Source organism: Vipera berus (assembly GCF_964194415.1).
Source record: "Vipera berus genome assembly, chromosome: 4".
In the NCBI taxonomy this organism is placed as follows: domain Eukaryota; kingdom Metazoa; phylum Chordata; class Lepidosauria; order Squamata; family Viperidae; genus Vipera; species Vipera berus.
This window is the reverse complement of record NC_138206.1, coordinates 15,595,658-15,619,560: the sequence shown is the minus strand read 5'-3', so window position 1 is coordinate 15,619,560 and position 23,903 is coordinate 15,595,658. Positions and strand designations below refer to the sequence as shown.

Genomic DNA, 23,903 nt, shown 5'->3' with positions numbered 1-23,903 from the left:
GTACAATATCCTGACATTGTATGCCATACACTAAAAGAATGAAAAAATGAATGATCTATCTATCTATCTATCTATCTATCTATCTATCTATCTATCTATCTATCTATCTATCTATCTATCTATCTATCTATCTATCTATCTATCTATCTATCTATCTATCTATCATCTATGTAACATCTATATATCATGTATATACAATATACTGTTTGATTGACCATGTATCATCAAGTTAATGTGAACTCTTAGTATCTTTCTTTCTCTGTTTATTATCAACTAAATAAATGATCTCAGATTTTAATAATCAATTACGAAAGTATGTATACTTACTTGCCCAGTGCAAAGCATTCCATCCTAACAGTAGATCCCTTAGCAGCTGTAACTGTGTATGGAAAATGGACCTCAATTTTTGGTTCATATTCCCCCATCACTCCTGGAAAACAAAGAAAGATCTTTACTAGTAAAATTGTAGTAGACTTGTCATTGATAGACTTGTCATTGTAAGTCAGATCATCCAATAGCTAGAGAAGAATGATATGATTATGAAGGAAAATGGTTACAATTAGGGATATGCCCCCAATATAATTTAAATGGTTAGGATTTTCCAATACCGCCAAAGCAGCATTTTATTTTTAAAACAGCAAAGAATTCTTTCTTATGCTAAGTGTTCCAAACTAATGGTCAGAATAATGGATATACTGTACAGTACTTGGATGATTTGGGGGAATCTTTTCACTTTAACAAAAATGAATTAAATTTGTAATAAGCAACTCCCTCATTAGTCACAATAGACCTTTTTGCTATTCCTCAAAATAAAATAGCCACTTAAAATATATTAAGATTGAACATTGTTAGGAAGTTGAACAAAGCATCAGTTACTACATTCTTTTATCTGCCCAATAAAAAAAATGGTTAAATGACAACTATTATCATGTTAAAATGGTGAAATTATATAACCAATAATATCTTTAATAAAAAGTATAGGAAAATTATGAAAACAATACGATTGATTGATTGATTAAGTGCCTTCAAGTTAGTGTCAACTCCTAGTGATTACCTACATAGATTCTCTCCACACTGATTGGTCTTCAGCTTTACTTTGGCATGCTAAAACAATTGTAAGGGTTATATATAACGTAAGTATTTAGAATTAAAAAAATAAATAACATATACATGTTATTTTAAAAATATAAAATTGCAAACAATTTTGCTTTTCAAAACTAATATGTATCCAATCCAAAGCTGTAACTAGTTTTTTATGTACCAAAGATCAACTTTAGTACCTAAGCTTTAACTTTATAATATATTTGTGTGTATGTTTATAGGCATCTCTGTTTGTATGTTTCAGTTCTGAATCTCTTTCTTTGAATTTGAGGGCATCACTTTTAATATTGCAAAAGAGAGAGAAAAAGGGGTCTCTATATCAAGCATGAATTTGGAAATCTTTAGGGTGCCTCTCCTTTCCATGTGAAGTAGCTCCTATAGCTGCAATTTTTCCTTAACACATGCTTTATAGAAACAGCTACTACCAAAGAGCAAAAAAATAAAATAAAATAAACCCATGTCCTCTCCTAAAAATGTACAAGTTAAGGTAATCATTTAAAAAAGATGGTACATACTTCAAAGATAATCTCATTTCAAGAACAATTCTTTTATATTCACCCATTTAAAGTGATTACAGTAAAATCTGTATTTACAGTAGTGGATGAAGCTGTTCATGCACATTCACCTTCCAATGACAGAAGTACATCAGGAACAATAAATCATTTGTCCTCAATGTGATTTGGCTTTGTGATGTAACCAGGTTACCTAGTTTGTCTTGATTAATTAGTTCAACCAGCGAAATCTTATTATCCAAATAGCTAATGCTTACAAATCATGTTTGCATAAAATGGTAAACCACAATTTCTCTCCTTGGGATGCAGTTGTCAAGCTACGAACTTTACTGTCTTTAGGGCTGCCATAGTATTTCTAGCTTTCCCACGGTTATGGGAGCAGAGGTGAGAGTTTGGGATCCACAGGTGTTCCTTATCAGCGTGAGAGGAGATGTTTTGGTGAACCGAAGTTTCTTCCCATAACAATTGCCAGAAGATTAATTGGACAAAGTGACCCAAACTGTCAGAGAGGGGAGGGAAAGTTTTACTCTTTTAATTATTGGTTTCCCACCATATCCCCAGAGCTAGCTTTCTTTCTATATTGCCGGTTTGCTAATGCTTAATAAAGTTTACATTAAATTTTAGATTGCAATGTCTCTGGTGTTTTGCTTTGTTGGGTTTCTCAGCCAGAATTTTGCACCAGTTGTGACCCCATGGACCATAGCATGTCAGCCCCCTTGTCCTCCAATGAATCTTCCTAAGTCTGCCCAAACTCATGCCCACTGTGTCAATGACACTAACCATCTCATCCTCGGCTATCCATCAATAGGAAGAAAATAAGAAGCAGAAGAAACTGGGGGAAGAGAAGGAGAGATAGAAGGAGGAAAGAAAAGCAAAAGGAACCCCAAGAGCTTTATGACAATGTCATATACATATAGAATGCGGTATGGATTTTGTTGTTGTTGTTGTGGTGCATTCTGTAAAGATAAGGACCTTTTAAAAAAGGGGTTCATTGGAAACATGTTAGTCTTCATATTAGCTTACTATCGTCACGCGGCACGTTTTAGTCTTATCAACAAACAAGAGACGTGTTTAACTCATTGTTTTCACTGGCTCCATTAATTTAATTTAATTTAATTTAATAATTTGATTTCTATACCGCCCTTCTCCCAAAGGACTCAGGGCAGTGAACAGGGCAATACACAATAAAAATCAAATACAAAAATTAAAAAACCATTAAACATCATGCCCATAAAATCAATACATATTAAAGTTAAAACTAGTTTTAAAAACCCAACCCCATCCCATCAGACCAGGCCAGCTTGTTCGAAAAAGAATGTTTTGAGATCACGCCGGAAGGAGCGAAGGTCGGGGGCCATCCGGAGCTCAACCGGTAGGCGGTTCCAAAGGTCTGACGCACCCACAGAGAAGGCTCTCCCCCTGGGGGTCACCAATCGGCATTCTTTGATTGGCGGCACCCTGAGGAGGCCCTCTCTGTGGGAGCGCACTGGACGGAGGGAAGTTGACACCGGCCGCAGGTGTTGCCGTAGGTAATCCCATCATTAGACTGATGACTCACATATAAGAAGATGGTTTAAATTTCCCAGATTGCTCTTTGCGGTCTGATAAACATCTTTTCCATGCTTTCATCTCTGCAGCTTCCCATATTCCAAAAGCACATTTGCCACACCTCACGCTTTGACCCAGGGTCTGGTGTTTAATGCTTTTCATCAAACAAAAATCAATAGGCGTTTTCCATTGCTCTTTCCTTCAAATTTCTGGTGGCTATTTTGGTGAAGCACAAAAATATTTTCCTCCTAAACTCTTTGGATGGTCATAACATCTTGGTCTATCCCAGGGGTAGGCAACCTCGGCTCTTTTATGTCTCATGGACTTCATCTCCCAGAATTCCAATTTAAAAACATTAAACCCCTCAGTCCAGACCAGATAGCTCAAAGAGCCAGGTTTTTAGCTCCCGGCGAAATGAAGGAAGGTCGGGGGCAGTCCGGAGTTCCGTTGGCAGTTGATTCCATAGGGCAGGCGTGCCCACAGAGAATGCCCTCCCCCTGGGGATCGCCCGTCGGCAATCCTTGACCGGCGGTACCCTGAGGAGGCCCTCCCTGTGGGAGCGCACAGGATGATGGGAAATTGACGCTGGCAGCAGGTGCATGTGTCTACATGTAATGCACACTGTTCATAAATAGATCATTTTGGTGGGATCACGAATGGCATACAGCCTGCTGTATATCTTAGGCCAGGTTTACAGAGAAAGCTGTCAGACAGTAAGAAACACAATAGGAGCAAAGCATACAAGTGGAGAGTTAAACAAATATTTAATTTTCTACCTGCCTTCATGTCCTGAAAGCTGCTGCATATTGGTATTTGGGAGGATGTAATTCAACATCCTGTCAACCTAAAGAGCTGAAGGAAGAATTGGAAAGAACATTTCATGGCTAGTATGTTTCCCCAGGTTCAAAGCTGATCATAGAGGGAAGCACATGTAAGTATCTTCTCTGGCAACTGAGGTTAATGAGCTATCATACATTGCATGACCAATACCTTGTTGTGCAACCATATAAATCTTTTGACATATCATTACCAAATAGATTATCAAAGTCCTTTCTCATTCATCAATGGCAGCTGTCAGTTGCAATCAAATAAACTCAATAGATCAGATAATGGGGCTTTCAATAAGCGATAGGTAGCTTTCTTTAACACACGCCATAAGTTTGACTTCTTTTGCAGGATGGTGTGTTTGGAGCCAGTTCATACAAAATGTAACACTGTAAAAACTCTGCATGACGAGCTTGCTAGCTTCTTAACTAATTGTTCATGACTTCCTTCAAATATCCAAACAAAGCAATTTGTAAACTTTTCTCAGAAGGTCCTTGAAAGTGCTTTTTTAGATCCTGATATGAAATAGTTCACAAGGAGAAAAGCACATATGGAGTGGTAAAAGAGAAAGTATGTATATAAATGAACAAACCACTCAGAAAGATTCTGAAGAGAAAAAGCTTATCAATGGAAAGGCGTGGAAATGGAAGTGATGGCTAACAGCTAAAATGAATAATTCAGATGTAGACAACTCAATATACCTATCAAGGAACTACCAACTCAGACAAATCATCCAACAATAAACAACAGTCTAATCAAGGAACCACCAGGAACACTTCTGCCTCCACCAACACTGACAGGGTAAGCATCTGTATATAAATTGAGAGCAAACCTATTGTCTTCTAGCACTGATGATGTTACGTAGTGTGGTAATGAAATGTCTTCAAGAAAACAGTCAAGTTCAGAGAGCACCAAGGCCACACAGTGGACAACTCTAGTGGTTATTGAAGATGGATTGACTGGAAAATTGTTTCAGTCCAGGGAAAGGATTTTTAGTGATCCTAAAAATAGATTAGGCAGTGCATTGTTAAAGGCTTGTTAGTTCATGAGTGTTCCATAGTCTATGAGGCATTTCAAGCTAAGATTCTGGGGATGTGGTACCTTAGCTACCCATCAAAATGGAAGCTTTTATTTGCCAAAGGATCACCAGTTAAATCAAGATCAGTGGAATGAACCAGAGAATGAATAAATCTTGCCATTAACATTTGTAAGCCTTCATTAACTCAAGCATTAGGAAGAATAGGCAAGTGTAGAATGAGAATAGTTAACATATAATAGAATTATTATATGTCTAATTATATTTGCACTCACATAGCTGCTTAAAGTTGATTAGAGCTGAAAGCTGGAGTGAGTTCAGAAAAAAACGTTCTCACTTCTACTTTAGAAACGCTTTTATCTACAGGGAAAGGGAATCTGTTTGTATTGATATATAAAGCAATTAGAGGCTGTAAATTGAACTTGAAGAGCTTGAGGCTGAAGAAAAGAAATGGTTACCATTATGCATTTTATCAGCAGTTTGTAGGAAAAAAAAGTGGAAACTCTAGACCGCTATTCTATGTCGCCTCTTTCCTTCAGAACATTTGAACGCTTAAAGATAAATATGATACTTTCTTTTATGAACTGATTATCAAATTCGGTCATGTTATACTTGTGCAATTTCCTGGCTGTCCCAACTTAACAGGGTCCACTGACCTAGATGCTTGAGAAAACTCTGCTTGTTCGTTTGTTTACTTATTTTCCTGATCGCTTGAAACTCTCCAAAAATTGTTATGAGGAATAATTGTCAAGGCTTAGATTCAGCACTTAATCAGACATGGAATAAAATACAAACAAAGAGTGAATAAATGTTATTTATAGTTTTTTCTTGGCTGGTGGTCTGGACTCCCTGACATCTCTAGGCAGTGGTGGGATCCAGCCGGTTCTCACCACTTCGGCAGAACTGGTAGCTTGAGGTAGCTTAATTTTTTGTTGCCCAGGCCCAGAATGGACTTCCAGAAACAGCATCTACCCAGAGAATTGGTTGTTCACCTATTTGAATCCTACCACTGTCTCTAGAGATAGGCTTCCCGATGGTGAGAAGAATTGGTCCATGGGGCAGCTTGACTCCAGAGGCTGTGGGTGAGAGGAGAATGTCTGGAATGGTGTGGGGTCTCCTGTTTGAGCAGAGGGTTGGACTAGAGGACCTCCAAAGTCCCTTCCAAGTTGTTATTCTTCTTTTGGCCAGAGCCAAGATGGCTCAGCTTATAAAAATTGATCTTGTTCCAAATTGCCAGTGGTAGAACAGAATGAAAGGCATTCGTTGTTGTCTATTTAGAATAGAAATGGGGGGGGGGCAGGCTGAGGCCCTCAACCTGTTGAACTATTATTCTACAACTGTAGTATTATTGAGTCAGAAGAGTCCACTTAGGTATCAAGTCCAATCCTAATTCAGTACAGGAATATAAATTACAGTGCCCCTAATCAATGACCCTCTTTGAATGCCCCTAGTGAAGCGAAGCCTACTCTTTGTACTGGCAACTGATTCTACTGTCAAACGCATCTCACTGTGATTACACTTTTCTAACATTCAGTCAGAATCTGTCTTCTTACAAATCATCATGATCATCCTCTTCCTCCTCCTCCTCCTAACATTTTTCCCCTGCAGATGGAGGGTGTGCTTTTCAGTTCAACAAGCGTCATCTTGCGCAATCAGATGCAACATCTGTGTCCAACTGGGGCATTTTTCATGTCTGCATTTACTGTATCTTGCCATCTTTGCTTCGACCTTCCGTACAGGCACTTTCCCTCTGTATTAAAGTGGGAGATGAAATCTGTCTTCCTAAAACTGAGATTTGTCCGTTTGGAGTTTATCTGGTGGAAGGATAGAGAACAGCTTTTGATGTTCTGGTTGTCATCCTTCCAGGTATTTGAAGAGCACTAAGACAAGGGACGCGGTGGCTCAGTGGGTTAGGACACTGAGCTTGTCGATCAGAAGGTCGGCAGTTTGGCGGGTTGAATCCCGAGTGCCATGTAGCAGAGTGAGCGCCTGTTACTCGTCCCAGCTTCTGCCAACCTAGCAGTTCGAAAGCACGTAAAAATGCAAGTAGAAAAATAGGGACCACTACGGTGGGAAGGTAACAGCGTTCCGTGCGCCTTTGGCATCTAGTCATGCCGGCCACATGACCACGGAGATGTCCTCGGACAAGCTCTGGCTCTTTGGCTTTGAAATGGAGATGAGCACCGGCCCCTAGAGTTGGAAACGACTAGCACGCATGTTCCAGCAAATTTGGAAAACTCAACAGTGGCCACAGGATTGGAAAAGATCAGTTTACATTCCAATTCCAAAGAAAGGCAGTGCCAAAGAATGTTCAAACTATCGCACCATTGCACTCATTTCTCATGCTAGTAAAGTTATGCTTAAAATTCTACAAGCTAGACTCCAGCAGTATGTGGATCGAGAACTACCAGAAGTACAGGCAGGATTTCGAAGAGGCAGAGGAACTAGAGATCAAATTGCTAACATACGCTGGATCATGGAGAAAGCTAGAGAGTTCCAGAAAAACATCTACTTCTGCTTCATTGACTATGCTAAAGCCTTTGATTGTGTGGATCATAACAAACTCTGGCAAGTTCTTAAAGAGATGGGCATACCAGACCATCTTATTTGTCTCTTGAGAAACCTATATGTAGGCCAAGAAGCAACAGTGAGAACTGGACACGGAACCACTGATTGGTTCAAAATTGGGAAAGGAGTCCGGCAAGGCTGCATACTGTCGCCTTGCCTATTTAACTTATATGCAGAGCACATCATGAGAAAGGCAGGGCTAGATGAATCAAAAGTTGGAATTAAGATTGCCGGAAGAAACATCAACAACCTAAGATATGCAGATGATACCACTCTAATGGCAGAAAGTGAAGAGGAACTAAAGAGCCTCTTGTTGCGAGTGAAGAAGGAGAGTGCAAAATGTGGGTTGAAACTAAAAATTAAGAAAACCAAGATCATGGCATCTGGCCCTCTCAATTCCTGGCAAATAGATGGGGAAGAAATGGAGGTAGTGACAGATTTTATTTTCCTGGGCTCCAAGATCACTGCAGATGGGGACTGTAGCCAAGAAATTAAAAGACACTTGCTCCTGGGGAGGAAAGCCATGGCAAATCTAGACAGCACACTAAAAAGCAGAGACATCACCCTGTCAACAAAAGTGCGTATAGTCAAGGCTATGGTCTTCCCAGTTGCAATGTATGGCAGTGAAAGCTGGACCATAAGAAAGGCTGAGCGCCAAAGAATTGAAGCCTTTGAACTATGGTGCTGGAGAAGACTCCTGTGAGTCCCTTGGACTGCAAGGCGATCAAACCGGTCAGTCCTAGAGGAGATCAACCCTGACTGCTCTTTAGAAGGCCAGATCCTGAAGCTAAAACTCAAATACTTTGGCCATCTAATGAGAAGGAAGGACTCACTGGAGAAGAGCCTAATGCTGGGAAAGATTGAGGGCAATAGAAGAAGGGGATGACAGAGAATGAGGTGGCTGGATGGAGTCACTGAAGCAGTAGGCGTGAGCTTAAATGGACTCCAGAAGATGGTAGAGGACAGGAAGGCCTGGAGGAACATTGTCCATAGGGTCGCGATGGGTCGGACACGACTTCGCAACTAACAACAACAGCACGCATGTGCGGGGGAACCTTTACCTTTACCTTAAGACACCTTTCCTGGCACCAGCCTTTTCTTTTCAAAACTTAACAATTCCACTCCTTAGAATTGATCTTCCTAGGACTGAGTTTCAAGTCCCCTGATCATCCTCATTCTCCTCCCTTGAACCGGTTTCAGTTCTTTGAATTGTGCTTATAATATGGTGCCCAGGGCTTCAGTGTAGCAGTCCCAGGCTTTGAAGTACAGATGTTAAACAGTACTAGTTAGGTGGATGTAACTCACTGAATTGCTTGCAATCTGTTCACTATTATTTGGACTTGTGTACCACCTGTAGTGTGCTATCACAGTGTTTCATCCCTGTAGGGAGAGTTATTGCTCCATGTTGCCAGGTAGTCTTTATCTCTAACAAGCGTACTCTAAAAATAATGGGGAAATGCAGAATTAAACTTTGCAACCCAAGAGGTCTATCAGTTGGAATTTATTATTGTGGAAGGGGAGGTCTTTAAACCTCTGCTGGGAAGCAAAACAATGCAGCCCATGAAATTGATTGCATTACAATATCATAATATCTTGCATGCAGCGCAAACTAATGAGCACTGTCATGTGGCTGCTGGGACTATGGAGACACTACTGCAAGAGTCTGGAAATGTCTTTCAGGGAAGGACATTTGGTAGGAAAACTTAAACTTGACATATATTCTAGGGTCAAACTCTCTGAAAAACTATGAATAGACTCCAATTTTTTGAACAGACATTAAAGCAGAATTTCTATCTACCTATCACATGGCATCTTTTCCCCTCTTGGAAAAAAATATTTTGTTTCATTATTTGATATTCAACAAAATGGGTTGAACAAGAAGGCAAGCTACTTCACCACTTTGGCAAAGCCTCACACAAACTTGTACACAGAGCTTCTGAAATTTTCCAATATGGAGAATCCAAAGCTAGCAGCATAAGAATATTTGCTGATGACCTCTTTCTTACTGGGGAAGGATTATTCTGAAGCTGAAGCAGTAAAGGACTTGTTATTAGCAATAACTAATACTGTCACATAAAGTTAAGCTAGCTAATAAAATAAATTTGACTTTAAATTTGGTCCTAAAGTACTTTCTACTTGAAACAAAGAGAACTGGCAGAGAACCAAGCAGAGCTAAAGGGAGGGACAAACAAGGTAACTTAGCTTGCTGTCTCTTCTCCAAATGGTTAACAGGATAAAAGATGCAAAGAACTGAAGGCTCTGGAGCTCCATGTTGAATGGAACCAATAACTGCATTGTGCACTTTAACTGAATGTCTGAAATGTCTCTCTCTCTCTCTCTATCTCCCTCCCTCCCTCCATGGAAGACCCCATGCATCATGGAAAGATGTATCTTTCTGCATAGCTTTGGGAAATGTTGACTGAAAACCATAGAAAACAACCTTTTTAGTGTCTTTATTGCTTAGTTTGAAAGAAATAGTTTATTGGGTACATTCCAGAATGGGGAAACGATCTCATAAAAATATATGAACTTGAAAAGTGCACTTTATGATCAAACAGCAAATGTTGTAAGCTCAATCACATTTGAATTTCCATATCCTTTGCAAATTGTCTGGTTTTTTCCCCTGTTTGTTTGTTTTAAGTGAAGGCATTTTAACTGCTTCCAGTTTGGTAACAGGGACTTCCAAAAGTCTGCTAAAATGCTCTTGAAATTGCTTGTAAACACTTATTAAATCATTCTTCTGAGTGTCTAACTCATTTTAAAAGGCTGTTAATGAAATCATGCATGATCCATTTTTTTCTGATGAAACTTTTTATCTCTTCAGATAGAATTTTAAATTGTTTTTAGGTCTGCACAAAAAGAAATTGAATAGTAAGAAATGACTGATTGTCAAGGACATCTGCATAAATGAGGCATTCATTTTATTCGGAATCCATTCAAGGATTTCTTGATGTTTTTATTTAATTTGGTTCATATCAAGAAGATAAGTTTCCCTTTGAGACACAGCTCTAAGGAAATAAAAGATTAATATAAAGGTAAGCGAATGTCTATACTTGTAGGATTTGATATAAAACTATAATATAATTCAGTCATCTCAATGAAGATAAATATATAGATATGGTCTTATCAGCATTCTTGTCATAAACTACCAAGTCCTAACTGCATTGACTACAACAACAAAATCCAGAAAGAAAGTTGTCAGCCATGAAAATTCAAGGTCACCGAAGGGATTATATAATTGGATTTTTCTAAAATTAGGTCTCTTCATTTTTGTGAAAAACTTTGATAAATGTACCATTTGCTAGCATTGACATGATTGCCTTAAAATATTTGCTTATTATTTTCACAAAGTATTCAACCAATATCAACAAAGCACTAAGAATGCTCATAAGTTGAACTTCAATTGTATGTATCCTCTTTGACAGATAACCCTGTCTCATGACTATATCCTAATTCTTCTCTTCCATATACTAGACATACATAGCTCCCTCAACCATTCATTGTATGGTTTAGCCTCCAAATCCCTTATTTATTTTTTACCCTTTTTATGCCCAGCTAACTCTGGGAGTTTATAAAATACTATAAGCACACCCATGCAAGATCTGAATCAAATTTTGGCTTTTGAATCTGGACTTATGTGCAGTCCTGCAATTTAATGCTTGTTCCTAGACCAAAGGCCAGTCTAGTCCAGCATTCTGCAACACTCAGTATTCAGCATTCAACAAAAACTCAGCCAACTCTTCCCTTAGTAACTGGTAATTAAAGATGCAACCATCAAAACTACCAGTTATTACTAATTTCCATGTGGTTTTCTACTTCCATTCTCAAAATTATCCAAGTAAGTAAAGTTTTGCAATGCTACACCATTTTCCAATTTTGCTTAGAAATAATAGTCAAAATGATTTGCTTCTCATCCAAGAAGCTTCTTCAGTTTTAAGTGACTGGTGGGGAATGGAAGAATTTTATATTTTTTGCACTTATCTGGTCATAGTACTCTGAGAGTCATTGAGGTCACCTGGGGGTTTACCTGTATCCTCAGAGTCACCTGAATTAAAGGGCAAATGGGTTTGGAACCTTTCTGGGTCTGCTGACTGTGTTTTAAACAGGAAATAGGTGTTGTTGTATCCTTCCCCATGTGTTAAGGGAGGACTATTCAGTTTGAACCTAGATGACCTCTTTGACTCCTCTTTCAAAGGGAAAAAAAACCCACCAAGAAAGTCCAGTTCCCTTTTAGTCCTTTAGGACAACAATGACCTGGATGTTTTAGAATCTCCATAGACAACAGTCTTTATACTTCTACACAGCTTTTCCCCCACCCCAATATATTTCAGTTTTGAGAAACAGCTAACTTACCATCAGTTCGAAGTGTTAATGGGGTTGGAGGACTAAGCACCCTGGCATTTGTCACTGTGTTCTTCACGAGGCAGATATAACTCCCAACATCTGACGGTTGCACCTTGGCTATATACAGGTTGCCTGTTTCCTGGGAGATGAAACGCCTGCTATCTTCTGCCACAAAGGAGGGGAATGCATTAAATACCCAGCTATAGATGATCTCTGTAAAATAAAGAGGCAGATACTTTGAATCTCTTGTGGAAAGACCACTCCAACCAAGAAAGCACATTACACACGTTTGAAAAAAGGGAACATATCTAATTTCAGTACTTTTCTCTGTGGAGCAAGACAGATATCCAATAATTATGGAAAAGCTTTTTTTTTACCAAGACATTTGTTTATTTGTCATTATTATTTCTAATAAATTTGGAAAATATGCATGCTTAGCTATGGATAAATATTTTCAGCAAATGTAGATATAAAGGATTTTTACACCAAATAAGATCTCCATTTGATGCTGGTGTTCTGCAATCTGACTAACTCCTAGTGTGAGGAATCAAAACTCAAGGATTAAAGATTAGCTATGGAGAAATTTATTACTGATCACTGAGCTAGGCTGAACAGGAAGCAATAAAATATGCCAAATGCTTAAGAGGGAATTAGTATTAACATTGCATGGACTTTTTCTGAACAGCACTTGGAAGTATATTATACCGTATGTTAAATGCCATATGAAACCACTGTATTTAATTTTACTTCCAGGAGATGACAGAAAAGCAAAACACATCTCATATTTCCAGAACTGAAAGAAGGACTGAGCAATCTGTAGTCCTCTGGGCCCCTGTTATCAAGCTTGAGTGGTGTAATTTTTCTCTCTCATCCTTATTCAGTATGAAAAAAATAAGTCTAGGAATGAAAATATGAGGCTTCTAAGAGGCCATTCCTCTATTCTTATTTCCACCTGATATTGTTCTAAAATATTATTTTGGAAATTCAGCCATTTTGCCATCAAAATCTGGCGGTAGGAGAGTCTTGCTAAAGGGATGGGTATGGAAGACATTTACCTCCCATTTATATCTTTAACACCCTTCCCCCAAAGTAAGGATAACTGGCCTCAAAAGTTTCTCCTTCTATCACTATGGCAACATTAAGCCCATCAGAAGGTCAGGAGGCCAAACTAATAATATACCTTTTACTGTTCTGTTCAGCCTACGACTGGCCCTGTTTGAATGTCAGGGACAACCCCTTTTTATAGTCAACAGGCTGGAAAAACCCAACCAAATTTATTTACAAAGAAATCAAAAGTTCAAACAAGAGTTAAACAGGAATAACAGACCAGGACTCAAATGGTTGCCTTCAGCAACCAGCACCTCCCACACCTTCCCCTTTTATCAGCAGTCCCAAGGCGTGGCTTCTCATTGCCTTCTCCTCCTCTCACTGAGTTGTCTCATGGCCTTTCTCTGTTCTACTCTGCTGGATTGCCTCCTGCTCCTAGCATCCCTGAATAGATGCAGCTGTGAATCATCTATGTCCAATACCTTGTGCTCACACGGCTGAGTCTGATGAGGAACATGACTGGAGGGGCCAGGCTGAGAGTCCTGCAGTGCATCAGAGCCTCCCTCTGACACCAAAGGCTCTCCAAACCCCTCCTCCTCCTCTTCAGAATCATCAGACTCCGCTGCTGGTATCACAGGCTGACACTGAATTACAACATTTACTTCCAACACTCAGAAAATGGGAATAAAGCAGGTGACTGTGCACATTTACTCTTCATCTTGATTCTTGACAATGGTTCATTCGGTTAATTCAGCTTTCTGACTGCGCACAATAGTTAACTAGGTATAGCTAAGTTTGCCCAACAAACTGGGCCAAAATAGGTTGGCTAGTGATCAGAGAGTCATATGAACAAAGATATAACTAATAAAAGCAGGAGAAAGTAGTACTGTTCTTTGGAATAAGTAGCCCAAGCAGTGTTTCTCAACCTTAGCAAGATTAAGATGGGTGAACTTCAACTCCCAGAATTCCAGAAAAGCTGGCTGGGGAATTCTGGGAGTTGAAGTCTGTCCATCTTATACTGAGGTTGAGAAACATTGGAAAGGTTGTCTAAAAAAAGCTCTCTGTCCATAGAAAACCACAACAACTCTCAGTGATAGCAAGATGAGGACAGGTGCCATGATGAGATCATACAAACATTACAATTATGTAGTAAGACTATCACAAGCTTTTATGGATCCATGGGATGTGATCTCTCTCTCTCTCTTTCCCTTTCTCTCTCTCTCTCTCTCTCTCTGTATGTTTATCAGCACATTAAAGCAACTTTTAGTTTTAACTTTATTTTCTGTCAAACACAAAGCTGAGATTTATTTACAGCTAAATAAAATAAATTCCTTGTCCTGCAAGGTCCCATCTCTCTCTCTACCTTAACTAGAAGTTTGAACCTGGCTAAGCATTTTGTACAATTACCTATTGTATATGTATGCAATTTTGAGAGTTGAGTAAATATAAAGGAGAGCTATTGATTGATTAATTATGTGCCATCAAATCATTGTTGTCTCTCAGTGATCACACAGATAGATCTATGTCTCATTGTACTGGCTAGGTGACCTTCTGTCTCTGGCATTTTTCCCCCAGATCTGATTTCTTTCTCTTTCTTTAACAATCCCTTCAAAGTCATCTGGTAGAATTGTTCTTTGTTGTCCTCTCCAATTTCTTTTTCTTTTTTTCCCCTTTTTTCTTTTTTGTAAATATTACCTGTGGTCTTCCCCAGCTTTTCCTTCTTACCCATAAATTCAGCAACTAACACTGCCTAGCATCCATTTTTACTTGATAGTCATCACTCCATTTCTCCTGTTTCATCTCCCAGAAGACTCTAACAGAATAATAGACTTGGAAGGGATGTGGGAGATCATCTAGTCCAACCCGCTGCTCAGGCAGGAAACCCTATACCATTTCAGACCAATGGTTGTCCAGTCTCTTCCTAAAAATTTCCAGTGTTGGAGTATTCACAACTTCTGGAGGCAAGTTGTTCCACTGATTAATTGTTCTAACTGTCAGGAAATTTCTCCTTAGTTCTAGGTTACTTCTCTCCTTGATTAGTTTCCATCCATTGCTTCTTGTCTTGCCTTCAGGTGCTTTGGAGAATAGCTTGACATCTTCTCTTCTTTGTGGCAGCCCCTTACATACTGGAAGGCTGCTATCATGTCACCCCTTGTCCTTCTCTTCATTAAACTAGACATGCCCAATTCTTCCACTTTCTCCAGCTTTCTCCTCCTCCTTCTCAAAGGGAAAGAAATGAGAATTTATGCTCTCTCTCTCCTACATTCAGGGTGCTATGAGCTAAAAAGAACATGTATGGCTAACTTTATCCATGTCAGGATGCTAGACATCTGTAGGTGATTGTAGGCTGTTGCAGATATTATTAAGGAAATAATTGAATTTAAGAAAGAACTTTTTATCATTTATGGTGGACATATGATAAAGCAAAGACATACTGGAGTAGGATTCTTAAAGTGAACATAAAGAAAAACCAGAGACTTTTTTATTAGGCCTAATAGATAAAAACCTTGGGGGAAAATGGAATTTTGATGTTATACATGCTAAGGGCAGCAAGAATAAATACTTTATGCACAAAAATGGAAGGAGGACACTGTGATTCCCACAATGGACGAATGGCTGCAAAAGTTGATAGAGTTAGCAGAGATGGCTAAATTGACTACTTTGATTAAAGAAAAGAACACAATTAATTTTGTTTCTACTTGGAAACTGCTTTTGGACTTTGTGCTAGAAGTAAAAAAAAAAGAAGCTTCGACTTTGGGTTTTGCTGATTAGATAGGTTTGGTGTTATAGAAATGGCTAGTATATACTATTATATAAAAGTAAAAAGTTGAGTTTTCATGTTGCATCAGAAGGAGTTGGAAGTCAAAGCTTTTTTTCCTTCCCCCCCTCTACCCTACACTTTTCTCTCTTCCCCTTTTCCTTCCCTATTTTACCTTCGTCTTTCTTTATATATTTTTTTTGTGTTTTATGCTTTGTTAAAATTAATAAAATTTTTGAATCACACATGATGTCATTGATAACTGACAATCATACGTTAAGTATTTCATAATGGTTGTCATTTGTCATCACTAGGATTGCCCTCTCTCCTCCACACACCAGCCCACCCTTCGTGTAAGTTAATATTCTCAATACTACTAGCAGCTCTTCAGGATATGAAGCAAAGGTTTTGTTTGGGATGACTATATATATATATATATATATATATATATATATATATATATATATATATATATATATATATATATATATATATATATATATATATATATATATATATATATATACTGTATATATATATATATATATATATATATATATATATATATATATACTGTATATATATATCACTGAGATCTAACATGTACCCTCCTGCTGAACTAGAGGCCTTCTTCCCTCCGTATTCTGCCTGCAATTCCTCACAACTACACTGGAAGAACAATCAAAAAGTAGAGAGCTGGTAGAGGCTGTTAAAGACTATCTTTTGCTAGCGCTATCATAGAGACTTCCAATCCATGTTTATATTCATATTTTCCATTTCTATTATCTCAGCTTCTCCTCTTGATGTTTCCACGTTGCTGAACTTTTAACACCCAATATTAGCTTTCAGGCAGCTTCACTCCAGTTCCATGACAGACCTGTCACTTCTGACTCTAAATATAGAAATGTCAAGGTTGGTTCTATAATAGAAAACCCACTGCTACTGTTCACAAACACAAAATGTTTCACTTGTCCAACCTTGGATGGAGGCATTAATTATCTGTAATGGCCAGTAAGAATAACCTTGAGGAATAGGAGGAAGAGCTGCAACCAAGAAAATGATCAGACAAGAGAAATTGGAATTGGGGGAGAAATGTAATTTGAGGAAGTGTCTTAGAGTTGACCCTCCCTAGATTTCTTAAAGATAAAAACAGGGAGGGGCAAGGCACATTCAGACTTACAGGATTTTGTTACAATAGCTTCATGTAGCATAAGCTTCTTTTCTTTTCTTTTCAAGAAATACCCAGCTACTGTACATACATAGATTATATTTTGATAGCTATCTGCTAGATTTCTTATCTCAGAGAGTGTCAGCAAAGTTGCACGGATCACAGAAGGGTGTTCACCAAAACCCACCCTTCTATAGATATCAGAAAGGAATCTTTAAACTGAAGCTTATCTAGCATTCACCACAGTGTAATCAAAAATACAGGAGGGGGAAAAATCATGGAGGGTAAAATTAATTGTAAACTGGCATCCTCATGGAATGCTATGATGAAGTCATTATCTGCCAGTTAACCCTGCTATTTACAACTTTTGGGTGTTGAAGTGATTAAGGCACCATGATGACATGATGACTTGGTGGAGCAGTGGGCTAATGCCTCCTTAAGTAACACCAGCTGCCTGCAATTAGTGCAGGTTCGCATCCCACCAGGCTCAAGGTTGACTCAGCCTTCCATCCTTCTGAGGTAGGTAAAATGAGGACCCAGATTGTTGGGGGCAATTAAGCTGACTTTGTAATAATGCCGCTTGGGGGGGGGGCGAAAGCCCTAATAAGCAGGCATATACATAGAATGAAGGCTACTGCTAAGCTTGTAAGCCGCCCTGAGTCTTCGGAGAAGGGCGGGATATAAATGGAATAAAAATAAAAATAAATAAATGACACCAGAATTGGCATTTCATTTATTTATTTATTTATTTATTTATTTATTTATTTATTTATTTATTTATTTATTTATTTATTTATTTATTTATTTATTTATTTATTTATTTATTATTGGGACTTATATGCCGCCCTATCTCCGAAGGACTCAGGGCGGCTAACAAAAATAACTTACAATAAATACAGAAGTTAAGATAAAATTAAAGGCCTCTGTACAATAAATTAAAATTAAAATTAAAATAAATTAAAAATTAGAGTTAAAAAATTAAAAACATAATTAAAACCTCTGTCAGTCCAGGTCAGCCAGGTGGAAAAGGAGTGTTTTGAGGCCGTGGCGAAAGGACTGGAGATCTTGGGCCATCCGAAGCTCATGGGGGAGCTGGTTCCACAGGGCTGGCACTCCCACAGAGAAGGCCCTCCCCCTGGGGGTCGCCAGCCGACATTGTCTAGCCGACGGTACCCTGAGGAGGCCTTCTCTGTGTGAGTGTACTGGGCGATGGGAATTCATTCCCGGCAGCAGATGGTCCTGCAAGTATCTCGGGCCTAAGCCATGTAGGGCTTTAAAGGTAAGTTGTTGTTGTTGTTAGCTGCGAAGTCGTGTCCGACCCATCGCGACCCTATGGACAACATTCCTCCAGGCCTTCCTGTCCTCTACCATCTTCTGGAGTCCATTTAAGCTCGCGCCTACTGCTTCAGTGACTCCATCCAGCCACCTCATTCTCTGTCGTCCCCTTCTTCTATTGCCCTCGATCTTTCCCAGCATTAGGCTCTTCTCCAGTGAGTCCTTCCTTCTCATTAGGTGGCCAAAGTACTTGAGTTTTAGCTTCAGAATCTGGCCTTCTAAAGAGCAGTCAGGATTGATCTCCTCTAGGACTGACCGGTTTGATCGCCTTGCAGTCCAAGGGACTCGCAGGAGTCTTCTCCAGCACCACAGTTCAAAGGCCTCAATTCTTTGGCGCTCAGCCTTTCTTATGGTCCAACTTTCACTGCCATACATTGCAACTGGGAAGACCATAGCCTTGACTATACGCACTTTTGTTGACAGGGTGATGTCTCTGCTTTTTAGTGTGCTGTCTAGATTTGCCATGGCTTTCCTCCCCAGGAGCAAGCGTCTTTTAATTTCTTGGCTACAGTCCCCGTCTTCAGTGATCTTGGAGCCCAGGAAAATAAAATCTGTCACTACCTCCATTTCTTCCCCATCTATTTGCCAGGAATTGAGAGGGCCAGATGCCATGATCTTGGTTTTCTTAATGTTAAGTTTCAACCCAAGTTTTGCACTCTCCTTCTTCACCTGCAACAAGAGGCTCTTTAGTTCTTCTTCACTTTCTGCCATTAGAGTGGTATCATCTGCGTATCTTAGGTTGTTGATATTTCTTCCGGCAATCTTAATTCCAACTTTTGATTCATCTAGCCCTGCCTTTCTCATGATGTGCTCTGCATATAAGTTAAATAGGCAGGGCGACAGTATACAGCCTTGCCGGACTCCTTTCCCAATTTTGAACCAATCAGTGGTTCCGTGTCCAGTTCTCACTGTTGCTTCTTGACCCGCATATAGGTTTCTCAAGAGACAAATAAGATGGTCTGGTACTCCCATCTCTTTAAGAACTTGCCACAGTTTGTTGTGATCCACACAATCAAAGGCTTTAGCATAGTCAATGAAGCAGAAGTAGATGTTTTTCTGGAACTCCCTAGCTTTCTCCATGATCCAGCGTATATTGGCAATTTGATCTCTAGTTCCTCTGCCTCTTCGAAATCCTGCCTGTACTTCTGGTAGTTCTCGATCCACATACTGCTGAAGTCTAGCTTGTAGGATTTTAAGCATGACTTTACTAGCATGAGAAATGAGTGCAATGGTGCGATAGTTTGAACATTCTTTGGCACTGCCTTTCTTTGGAATTGGAATGTAAACTGATCTTTTCCAATCCTGTGGCCACTGTTGAGTTTTCCAAATTTGCTGGCAAATTGAGTGTAGCACTTTTACTGCATTGTCTTTTAAGATTTTGAATAGCTCAGCTGGAATACTGTCACTTCCACTAGCTTTGTTGTTGCTCAGTTTTTCTAAGGCCCACTTCACTTCACATTCTAGGATGTCTGGCTCGAGGTCAGTGACCACCTCATTGTGATTATCAGGGACGTTAAGCTCATTCTTGTATAGTTCTTCTGTGTAATTTTGCCACCTCTTCTTAATCTCTTCTGCCTCTGTTAGGTCCCTGCCATTTTGGTCCTTTATCATGCCCATTTTTGCATTAAACATGCCCTTCATTTCTCCAATTTTCTTGAAAAGATCTCTGGTCCTCCCTATTCTATTGTTTTCTTCTATTTCTTTGCACTGTTCATTTAAGAAGGCATTCTTATCTCTTCTAGCTATTCTCTGGAATTCTGCATTCAATTGGGCGTATCTTTCTTTTTCTCCCTTGCCTTTCGCTTCCCTCCTTTCCTCAGCTATTTGCAAAGCTTCCTCAGACAGCCATTTTGCTTTCTTGCATTTCTTTTTCTTTGGGACGGTTTTGGTTGCTACCTCTTGTACAATGTCTCGAACCTCTGTCCATAGTTCTTCAGGCACTCTGTCTATCAGATCTAATTCCTTAAATCTATTTGTCACCTCTACTGTATATTCAACAGGGATATGATTTAATTCATACCTGAGTGGCCTAGTGCTGTTCCCTACTTTCTTCAGTTTAAGCCTAAACTTTGCAAGGAGAAGCTCATGGTCTGAGCCACAGTCAGCTCCTGGTCTTGTTTTTACTGACTGTATAGAGCTTCTCCATCTTTGGCTGCAGAGCATATAGTCAATCTGATTTCTGTGTTGACCATCTGGTGATGTCCATGTGTAGAGCCGTCTCTTGGGTTGTTGGAAAAGAGTGTTTGCTATGACCGTCGCATTCTCTTGACAGAATTCTATCAGCCTGTGCCCTGCTTCATTTTGCACTCCAAGGCCAAACTTGCCTGTTATTCCAGTTATCTTTTGGCTTCCTACTTTAGCATTCCAATCCCCCATGATGATAAGAACATCATTTTTGGGTGTTAGTTCTATAAGGTGCTGTAGTGCTTCATAGAACTGGTCAATTTCATCCTCTTCAGCACTGGTGGTTGGGGCATAGACTTGGACTACTGTGATATTGAATGGTTTGCCTTGGATTCGAACTGAGATCATTCTGTCATTTTGAGGATTGTATCCCAGTATTGCTTTTCCTACTCTTTTATTGACTATGAAGGCTACTCCATTTCTTCTGAAGGATTCTTGCCCACAGTAGTATACCTGATGGTCATCTGAATTAAATTCACCCATTCCTGTCCATTTTAGTTCGCTGATACCTAAGATGTCAATGTTCAGTCTTGTCATCTCTTGTTTGACCACGTCCAGCTTTCCTTGATTCATGGATCTTACATTCCAGGTTCCTATGGAGAAAAAATCTTTACAGCATTGGACTTTCCTTTCACCACCAGACACATCCACAGCTGAGCGTCCTTTCGGCTTTGGCCCAGTCGCTTCATTCTTTCTGGCACTACTAGTACTAGCCCTCTGCTCTTCCCCAGTAGCATATTGGACGCCTTCCGACCTGAGGGGCTCATCTTCCAGCGTCATATCATTTTGCCTTTTGGTACTGTCCATAGGGTTTTCATGGCAAAGATACTGGAGTGGGTTGCCATTTCCTTCTCCAGTGGATCACGTTTTGTCAGAACTCTCTGCTATGACCTGTCCGTCTTGGGTGGCCCTGCACGGCATAGCTCATAGCTTCATTGAATTACGCAAGCCCCTTCGCCACGACAAGGCAGTAATCCATGAAGGTAAGTACCAGCACCTTAAATCTCACTCGGAGGGCAACCGGTAACCAATGCAGCTCACGCAGGAGGGGTGTAATATGGGAGTATCAGGGTGCTCGCATCACTACCCGTGCAGCCACACTCTGCACCAGCTGAAGCCTCCGGGTGGTCTTTAAGGGCAGCCCCATGTAGAGAGCATTGCAGTAATCTATACGGGAGGTAACAAGTGCGTGGGTGACTGTGCGTAGGGCATCTCGGTCCAGAAAGGGGTGCAACTGGCGTACCAGGTGAATCTGGGCAAATGCCCCCCTAGCCACAACTCCAATATGATCTTCAAAACTGAGTCGTGAATCCAGGAGGACGCCTAGATTGCCTGCTCTATCAACGGGAGGTAACATCTCTCCTCCTATAACCAAAGATGGAACCTCTTGGACTAAACGAGATGCCGGTACGTAAAGCCACAGTCTTGGCCGGGTTGAGCCGGAGCCTGTTCTTTCCCATCCAAATCTGTACCACTTCCAGGCAACAGGACATCACATTGAGGGCATCACTGGGTTGGTTCGGGGTGGAGATTAAAAAGCTGGGTATCATCAGCATATTGACGATACCTCACCCCGAAGCCACGGATGATCTCTCCCAGCGGCTTCATATAGATGTTGAACAGGAGAGGTGAGAGTACTGACCCCTGAGGCACCCCACAACTAAGGGGCCTAGGGGTTGACCTCTGCCCCCCTGCCAACACCGTCTGCGAATGGCCCGAGAGGTAGGAGGAGAACCACCGCAGAATGGTGCCTCCCACTCCCAACCCCTCAAGACGACACAGCAAGATACCGTGGTCGATGGTATCGAAAGCCGCTGAGAGATCTAATAGGACCAGGACAGAGGAATAACCCCTATCTTGGGCCCGCCAGAAATCATTCACCAGCATGACCAATGCTGTCTCCGTGCTATACCCGGGCCTGAAACCCGATTGGTACAGATCCAGATACTCAGTTTCCTCCAGAACCAAAGGGAGCTGCCATGCCACCACGCTCTCAACGACCTTTGCAAGAAAGCGAAGGTTGGAGACAGGACGGAAGTTATTTAAAATAGCTGGGTGCAATGCAGGTTTCTTAAGGAGGGGCCTTACCACCGCCTCTTTCAAGGCAGCAGGGAAGTACCCTTCACTTAGTGAGGCATTGATAACTGCTAGGATCCAGCCTCGTGTAACCTCCCGAGAGGCCTAGACCAGCCAGGAGGGACACGGGTCCAACAAACACATGGCGACACTTAATTTCCCCATGATCCTGTCCACTTTATCTGGAGTCACAGGATCAAACTCTTCCCAAATGTTCTCGGCCAAACTCATCGTTTTCCTCTCGTCAGATACTGCCCAGTCAGAGTCCAGACCAGCCCGAATCTGAGCAATTTTGTCCACCAGATATTTACTAAATTCCTCAGCCCGTCCTCATAAGGGGTCTTCTCCCGTCCGTTGATTTAAAAGGGAGCGGACCACCCTAAATAGCCTCTGACCTTCTTAGAAATAAGTTTCAATTTTCTTTGATTTGACTCCCTCCCCCATAACGAAGTCTCATCTTTCTCCTCCTTTTGATTACAAACAAATAAATAAATAAATTGGGAGATCCATTCTTATTCCTTGAAAACTGTTATTTGATCTCTTTCTCTCTTTCAGAGAAATCTTATAAGGAGCCATCAGATCATTTCCCAGGCTATACTATAATATCTGACGTAGGTTTGCCAGGTTATTCTCATGAAAATCTGATAAAAAGATGGATTATGAATTTTGGAATACTAGGGAAGGAGGAGGAGGAAGAGGAAATTGTTCTTCAAATGGTTAAGTTGAATCAATATATTTCAATGAGTCAGAGATGCCACATAATGTTTGTGTTAGCAAATTCTGCGTGGTGCTAAAATTAAGACAAAACTGTATGTCTTGATTCTGAATTTATATTTGTTGCATGGCAATGACATGGAAATGCACACAAAATACAAAATGGAGCTTACTGATAATTTAAAGATTCAAACTTCATAATTATTATAACAAATACAATTAATTCTTGAAGTTGATTTTGTCTAATATTGAAAGTATTTATTATTGACCATTGAGAAGAACTCAATGGATCAAGTTGTAGAACTGAAATAGCAAAACATAAAATATAAACACATGAAACAATAGTTATCTCCAATCCCTGCAGGCATATCTTTGAAAATTCTGCATAATGTATTTGATGTTACTTATTTCATTGGAGATGGCATTCTATTCCAACATTTTTTGGATGATTATGGGTGTTTTTTTACACATCCATGCACATCACCACTTGATGTCATTCTTTGATAATCCAATACTGAAAGACCAGGATGTGAAAAAAAGAGCTTTGAGTGATATGAAAACTTTGTATGGTTTATGATCTATGATGTCTGTTCCATTCTATATGCAAACTATATTTTAGTTGATCTTATGTGAACAAGGAAATATTGACCAAGTCATTCATCCATCACATATACATGAAGGAGTTGT

General features: G+C 40.0%; 1 protein-coding gene across 1 annotated transcript in view; it reads right to left on the bottom strand.

The window, feature by feature from the left end:
- The window catches only part of CNTN5 (contactin 5), a gene marked incomplete at both ends in the record, with an annotated part of 277,925 nt that overhangs the window by 165,957 nt on the left and 88,065 nt on the right, over positions 1 to 23,903 (bottom strand). Inside the window, 2 exons of the mRNA XM_081327707.1 lie at positions 328 to 430; positions 11,944 to 12,147. Of these exons, the coding sequence (XP_081183833.1) occupies positions 328 to 430; positions 11,944 to 12,147 (307 nt within the window). The remainder of the gene's footprint in view (positions 1 to 327; positions 431 to 11,943; positions 12,148 to 23,903) is intronic.